The sequence below is a fragment of the Leptonychotes weddellii genome, unplaced genomic scaffold (assembly GCF_054177405.1).
Source record: "Leptonychotes weddellii isolate Sample4059 unplaced genomic scaffold, ASM5417740v2 HiC_scaffold_7926, whole genome shotgun sequence".
In the NCBI taxonomy this organism is placed as follows: Eukaryota; Metazoa; Chordata; class Mammalia; order Carnivora; family Phocidae; genus Leptonychotes; species Leptonychotes weddellii.
This window is the reverse complement of record NW_028049667.1, coordinates 1,771-9,092: the sequence shown is the minus strand read 5'-3', so window position 1 is coordinate 9,092 and position 7,322 is coordinate 1,771. Positions and strand designations below refer to the sequence as shown.

The window sequence follows — 7,322 nt, the reverse complement described above, 5'->3', positions numbered from 1 at the left end:
GGGGGTGCCTGGGTGACTCAGTCGTTGGGCGTCTGCCTTCAGCTCAGGTCATGATCCCAGGGTCCTGGGATCCAGCCCCGCATCGGGCTCCCTGCTCAGTGGGAAGCCTGCTTCTCCCTCTCCCACTCCCCCTGCTTGTGTTCCCTCTCTTGCTGTGTCTCTCTCTGTCAAATAAATAAATAAAATCCTTAAAAAAAATAGAATATCCTGATTGGTAGCAACTTAACCTCCGCTGAGGATGGATGCAGTCTGGGGAAGCCACCAAGTCTGGTGAGCAGGGAGGCTGAATCAGGCTTCCATATACCATCTGGGGGGAAGCGCCAAGTTATGACTCTTTAAGGAACGAGGTTGATCTGGTGGTGTAGGTCATTCTGTTCTGAAAGCCATTCCTAAAGGGAAGTGGCAAATGTCTTCAGCAAAGACTTCATCATCAGAAAACATGCACTTCCCAAGGCCAGCATAAATCCTGGTAGGTTTTATTAATGTTTCTGAATCTCTTGTTACTCGTAGTTGTTAGTCATCCGCTATGCGTCCTTTTGGATGGTAGCTACGTCTACTTAGTAGGTTTAACTATTCCTTAGCAAATTTAAAAGCTTTTCTGATTTTACATAAAATATTGGTTGTTCTAGTTTTTTTCCCCTTCCCTGCTCAGAAACATTAGGGGTGCTGTGAAAGGTCAAAGCCACCAGTTGCCCGTGGGTTTGGCAAAAGCCAGTTGACAGCAAGAGGCAACCACCACCAACAGTTCTGAATGGGGGCAGGTCTGCTTGTCTGGGTCCCATCCCGCAGGTACTGAGTCAGAGGGTAGCGTCGGGACCCCCACCCCCACTCCCAGCCCACCTTTACAATGAAGCAATTAAGCAATTCTGTCGCCCAAGCAGGTGAAGACAAATGGATAAAGGAGAAGTTTTCATCTCCTCTCTAGAAGCTTCTTTGGATCAAACCATAAAGAAGTGGAAGAGGACAAGAACAAGTCAGGGTGATCTTAAACCACATGGGCTGGACGGACCACTGCCCTGCGCTCTGCCTCATGCCCCAGCCCCTGCCAGTCCCGAGGAAAGCTCTAGAAATGGCTCCCTTCATCAGGCAACAACTGTTGGGCCTTAGGAACTTTAGTTAATGGCTGGCCCGTCTCTTAGGAAACCAAAGCCTAGAGGTTACCCGGCAAGGTCGCAAACTAGTCAGTAGCAGGGCTGGGATGAGTGTTCTTTTCACTAGCCACCATCGCATACAGAGGAAGTCCTGGCCAACTGCCATAAACGACTGAAAGGAGAACACGATTTTATGCTGCCTGTGAGCAGATGGGCGAAGGGGCCTCCATGGCTCAAGACTGCCTTGCAAAGGACAGCATCGAACCTCCCAGTACTGACCTCTGAGGGAGGAGAAGGAAAAGAGGAGTACAGATAAATTTATTAGTTAAATACTGATTTTACAGCCATTTCACCTTAAGACAATGTTAACAGGTTCGTGGGTTAGGGAAGGTATACGAGGGTGGCCTTCATGGAAGAAAGCAATGTAAATGATGATTAAAACAGAATCTTGGTTTAAAAATATTCTCTGCTACAGCCAGTAGGATTTGGGGGTCAGGAGCTGGGCATCTGGGGGGAGGATGTAGGAAGGCCACAGTCAGCTATAGCTTTGCTGCTGATGAGGACCAGGAAGGAGGCATCTCTGTGAGCCCCAGCATCACGGGCAGAAACAGCAACATGGAGAAAAGAAGGCCAATTCCAGAAGAGCACAGAGCTGGAGACTCCCTCAGGGCCCACCCTCGGTGTCTTCTCTTATCGGTCATCATCTTTGCGTCTGCGTTTGGTTTTGTTGTGTTTGTTTGCTTTGAAGTGATGTTGCGACGTCCCTAGTTTTCTGCCTCTGGGACAAGAGACTTCTGCTGGGGAAAGGATGCAGGTGCTGCTGCTCACCACCCCTTGGATGAACTTAGCCTGCTGTCTGCCCAAGAGGCCCAACTCCACAGAACAAGAGCAGCGTCCGCAAGATCCAAGTGCAAGCGAGCCAGAATCCACGGAAAGCCTCTGCCCGCTCCGGGGACGGTGTCCACCAGACACGCTCTCCAGAAGGATCTCAAGTCTTAGGTGAGTGTTTGTCCAACTTGCTTTAGCAACAGAACCTTTTTGTACGTACTCGGGACCCGCCTGTGCCTGATGGGGTGGATGAAGGATTGGGGGACAGTTGTGGGGGAGACTGCTGTGTGGCTAAACTGCCGAGCTCTTGTTCTGCAGAGGGAGAAACCTGTTCAAGCCGAAGGCAGAGCTGAATCACTCAGCAGTGGAAAGGATTTTTATTTTCAGAGGCCTTGTGGGGTGAGGAGTGGAGGTTTGAGCCGTGAGCCAGGGAAATGAACTTGGGAGAGGCGAAGTTGCCAAGTTATGATTTTGCCAAAGGCACCTGCAGTGGGTGAAGCGGCCCTCTCCTCCATCTCCCCATGAAGCATTCAGTAACATCGGGGCTAAACTCAATGTTTCTGGGGTCAATATTCGGTACTGAGGAATGCAGGGGTGTGCCAAGCCTGAAGGGGGAGTGCTGGACAGGGGCAGCAGCGGCCTGGAGGGGCTTGTCACATCCACATGCGAGTCACAGGTGCCCTGGTTCAGGCTGGACCAGAGATCCCAGCGCCTTGACCCCTCCACCCACCCTCAGATCCCCAGTGCTGGGAACACCATGGAAAAACCACCATCTTAGGCCAAGGTGGTGGAAGGGTAGGGCAGAAGGACATCTCGTCTCTTGTGCGGGAGGGGTGGGGTGGAAAACAAGAAACAAGTCTCTTACTCCACAGAAGGGACTTAAATGTGCTCATAGTGAAGGGTGGGTTCTTCCAGATCAGAGTCTGGGCTCTTTCCAGTAGCCCACCCTTGAAAAGGCATCCGATAAAATCCAACACCCACTTCCCCTAACCAAATTGTCAATTTCAAGTTTCTTCCCAGTTGTTCTTCTGGAGTCATTCCCCAACAGAGCGGCTTGGCTCCCAGGAGCCCAGAGCCTCATCTCTGCTGTCCTCCAAGTCCCAAGTCCGTGCAGGAATCTGAGGAGGGAAGGAGGTGACATTATGCAGTGATTATGTCCCCATGACTGTCAGCCAAGGCCAGGCTATTCCAAGGGTCCTGCTTGGAGCTGGCCTGTGGTGACTGGCTGACGGAAGATGCGTAGCCTTGCGGGGAGAGCTTCAGGGCCGAGAGGACTGGGTGGATGGAGGGCCCGTGGCCAGACATCGCACTAACTGAGAACGTCTGAAAGCAAAAAGGGCAAGATGAGCTCAATGGAATCACTCCTGAGGGCTCAGGAACAGGGGGTCTGGGCTGGGGAGGGGAGCCCCATGACACAGATGTCCCTAAGCTAGTTCCCACCCCTAGGAAAGGGATGAGGGGAGAGGGCCCGAGGACAAGGGCAGGATAAGACACAAGCAGCCCTTGTCTCTGTTTTTCCTAAGCCCTGTGCTGTGGGACATGAAGGGTCTATGTGATTCATTCGCTTCTTCTGAGCACTGGGACCCAGTAGGTGTGTGGATACTGTGGCTTCTCAGAAGGCTCTGATAAGTTACATGAGACATTTTCTACGGTCTTATCACCACTGGATCTCCATGCCCAGAAGAGGCTCCTGGCTCTCCTGGTTCTATGGGACCAGCCTCTTTACCCTGACAGTAAAAAGCTCTTTAGGATACAGCCTCCCTCAAGCGCATGTGGAGAACAGATCGGAATTAACGGGAAACAGTAACCAAGTGTGGGACTATCCTAATCCCAAATAGGGGAACCAAAGAGGGAAAGAGTCGGGGAGCAGGAATACCATCATATTCGAAAGAGGGAAAGACAGTACTGCCAACCTGTCTTCTGGACACATGTCTGAGGCTGGAGCTGTCGCTGACCTTCATTAAATGGCATCCTGCCTGTGACCTCCTCACCAACCCCCTGTGCCCACCCACCCAGCCCTCTATAGTTTCCACACCTTTGCTCATGCCAGGAGGGTCCTCTTCATCCCCCCCTCCTCCTGTTAAAATCTATCCATCCTGGGGCACCTGGGTGGGACACCTCAGTAGGTTAAGTGTCCGCCTTCAGCTCAGGTCATGATCCCAGGGTCCTGGGATCGAGTCCCTCATCGGGCTCCCTGCTCAGCGGGGAGTCTGCTTCTCCCTCTGCCCACCCCCACTTGTGCTCTCTCTTGTGCGCATTCTCTCTCTCTCAAATAAATAAAATCTTAAAAAAAAAAAAATCTATCCATCCTTCAAGGTCAAGGTCAAAGCACCTCTCACTTAGGAGACAGACTTGCCTAGAAAGCCCATGCGCCACCTTCTACAGCCCGCTGCGGTCGTACCGCCATCCCTCAATGCACACAGTCCGACTCAGGTTGTGGTTGTGCCCTAATGTGTCCCTCCCCATAACCTGTGTCCGAAGGTCCCAGCATGGAGGAGCTACTCAACATTTGTGTGTCACAGCTGTGTGCCCCAATCATTGTAACTTGATCCGATGTGCTGAAATAGACCCTCGTGCAGTCAAGGCCCTAGCCTCAGGTGGGGCCCCAAGGGCACCAAGCAGCTCCTGCTGCCACCTGCTGGGGCCCGGCTACAGCCCCCGTGTTCCAGGGCTGACCCAGCCACCTGGTCCTTGGCAGTGTACCACTGTCCCCCAGGCGGTCCCATCTCCCCGCCTGGGGGTGTACCTGGGACATGGAGCTGCTGTGCCCATAGTGGGACGACAGCCCGGGCTCTGTCTTGATGGGGCGCATCTCTTCGCTGCTGCTGGTGGCGGCGTTGCTGGAGTTGCTGGAAGCGCTGCTGGTGGGAGGCAGGCTCTCACCGCCCGAGGGACCTGGAATGAGGCAGAGTCAGGCCACCCAGGCCAGGGGCAGGGGCGAATGGACGGCGGTCCTTGGAGACAGCCAGGGTAGGTCTGCGCTAATGGCTTTATTTAGATTTGCTGGGGAGTGAAGCAGGGTCCTTCATCAGCACCGGGCAATGATTCTCAAAATGGGACACACGAAAATACCAGAATTTCAAGGGAACTTTTTCAAGTGATGGGCTCACCACCCCTATTCCAAATCCTTGAGACCACATGTGTTTCAGGATTCAAAAGTGTTTGGATTTTGATACTGTATGTTAGAGTACTTCCAGTGGAGCCTGAGACAACACCCCATAATTAAATACATTCATGGTTCTGCAGCAAAACATGTGAATCTTCACACATGGGATAAATAAAGACTATAAGTAGCTGGAGTCTGTTCAGATTAGGTTTCGCTGCCAGATCTAGCTCCCTGGATTTGGAATTTCGGACTGAACCAAATGCTTGCTCTCCCTGTCACCACAACATGTAAGGAGATGAAGTTCCCCAGGGGAAGGTGCTGTACTTATAAAACAGTGTGGACACAGGCAGAAAGGCTGAGGACCACTGGTGTGAGACACAGAAAATTCTAATGAGACATACTGCCAGAAGGGGTAAGCTGTTGTGGAATCTGGGAATGGAGAACTTTGGTCATGTTCTTGGTAGTGGAAAGGGGAAATCTGTCTGTTTCTCATGCCTTAGATTAAAAGATAAACTTTCCATCGGATCAGCTGGTTTATTTTCTCTGCAATGGCAGCATGTCCCCATTGAAACCTTTACTTTGGTAGCAGTATTGAGGAGGGTGTGCTCTTGATGGGAACATGAGTCGTCCTCATTCTTCATCTAGAAACTGAGAAGGCAAAGTGGCACATGGGACAGAATATGGACCTGGAAGTGTAAAAACTTGGGTTTTAATTCCAGGTCTACCCACTCACAGCTGTGTGACTCTAGTTAAGTCACTAACCTCTCTGTGCCTCAGTTTGCTCAGGAGTAAAATGGGGATAATGGGTCACATGGGGGTCTTCAAGGACCAATGAGCTAGTAATGGTAAAGTAGCTTTCTAAAACGCTAAGTACTACATGATGTTAACTATACACTGGCTTACAAATCAAGCTGTTGTGAACAGGACTAACGGGATCCTGTCCTCCTAGATCCCAGTTATCTCAAGGAGAATAGAGAGGAACTGAGCTCTTGAGTGGCTGGCTGCAGCACCGAAGATGGGAGGGATGAGTAGTTCTCCTTCTGGCCCCCAACCGGTCCAGCTGGTCCACTATGGCCTTTGCAACTGGCAGTGATCATGCACCTTAAATTGAGCCTGCTTCAAAAGCTCCCCAAATGTTGCATGGTGATGCTACTTTTCCCTGGGTTATCATTCTGTCCTGAATAGCTGGGGCTGGACAATGCTATCATGCCTCCGTAGCCTGGGCTGGCCCACCTAACTAAGAATACCTGATTTTCACATACTCCAAGGGCCACTGAGTTAGTCCTATAATTTACACACGATTTTTTTTCCTCACCTGCCGGTGTCTTAGATTTATTAAGGTTCTTGGGCTTCCGTTTTCTGGTTTGAATCCCCTCTTTCCGCATTGCAAGAGGCCTTGGGACCTAGAGGGTTACAAATCAATATATATGGTTTTCCACTTGCACATGATCTGCTACAGTATTTAAGGCAACATCTAAGCAATTCCTCCATAAACCTTGGGGCTGGGACTAGGTGAATCAGCCCCTTGCACGCCTGCTGAGAAAGAAATCAAGTATGTATTGAGCTCCTATACTACATGCTGTTTGTTACACTCACCCTGGAGAAATGGAGGCTTAAAGGCACCATTCCTTCCCTCCAGAGCTTCAGTTGACTGGGAAAGACAGACAAGCAGGAAACAACCAGACTCATAAGTGATGTGGGAGAACGGAGAAGAAACACTAAACTGTGTCCCCGGCTGGGGAGGAGGGGAAGTGGCACATGACCATATCAATGAAGGCTTCACTCAGGAGGTGATGCCTAAGTTGTGGGAGGTTGTCAAGTAGACAAGGGGCAGGCATTTCAGGCAGCAGGAATAGTATTTGCAAAAGCCTTTAGTTTATCAGCAAAATCAGGACACTATGAAAGTGAAAAGGGGGTGCTATTAATAATTATGCTAAGAAAATAGGCAGACACGGGGACAGCCCCAGTGAATTGAGACGTCAAGTCACTCTACTTAGAGCAGCTCAGCATTGCACTACGTCTGGTTGGAGCCAACCATGGTCTTTCTGTGGGGGGTGGGGAGCAAAAAGAGATCATGTTGGGGAGACCGCGCTGTGGCCAGGTCCTGAGATAAACAGTCCATGGACAACACTTTTACTGCATTGGCTTCTCATAAACAAGCAGTGACTGTCAGGTGCCACGCTCTTGAACCATTCACAGGTGCCTACACAGGGTCTGGGGAGGAGGCTTGCTGGATCACCTTCCTAGTATTTTCAAATAGTGTGCCTTCCCCACGTCTGGTTTCTCTTAGGTCAGGC

At 50.9% G+C, this 7,322-nt stretch overlaps 1 protein-coding gene across 1 annotated transcript; it reads right to left on the bottom strand.

Annotated features, from left to right (window-relative positions):
* Positions 1-1,392: 1,392 nt before the first annotated feature.
* LOC145715800 (transcription factor GATA-4-like) lies at positions 1,393-6,428 on the bottom strand. Its single transcript, XM_081811478.1, has 3 exons — positions 6,341-6,428; positions 4,666-4,814; positions 1,393-3,242 (listed from the first exon to the last, which is right to left on the bottom strand). Exons 1-3 carry the CDS (start codon positions 6,408-6,410, stop codon positions 3,060-3,062), a joined length of 402 nt encoding a protein of 133 aa, XP_081667604.1. The 5' UTR covers positions 6,411-6,428; the 3' UTR covers positions 1,393-3,059.
* Positions 6,429-7,322: the final 894 nt, after the last annotated feature.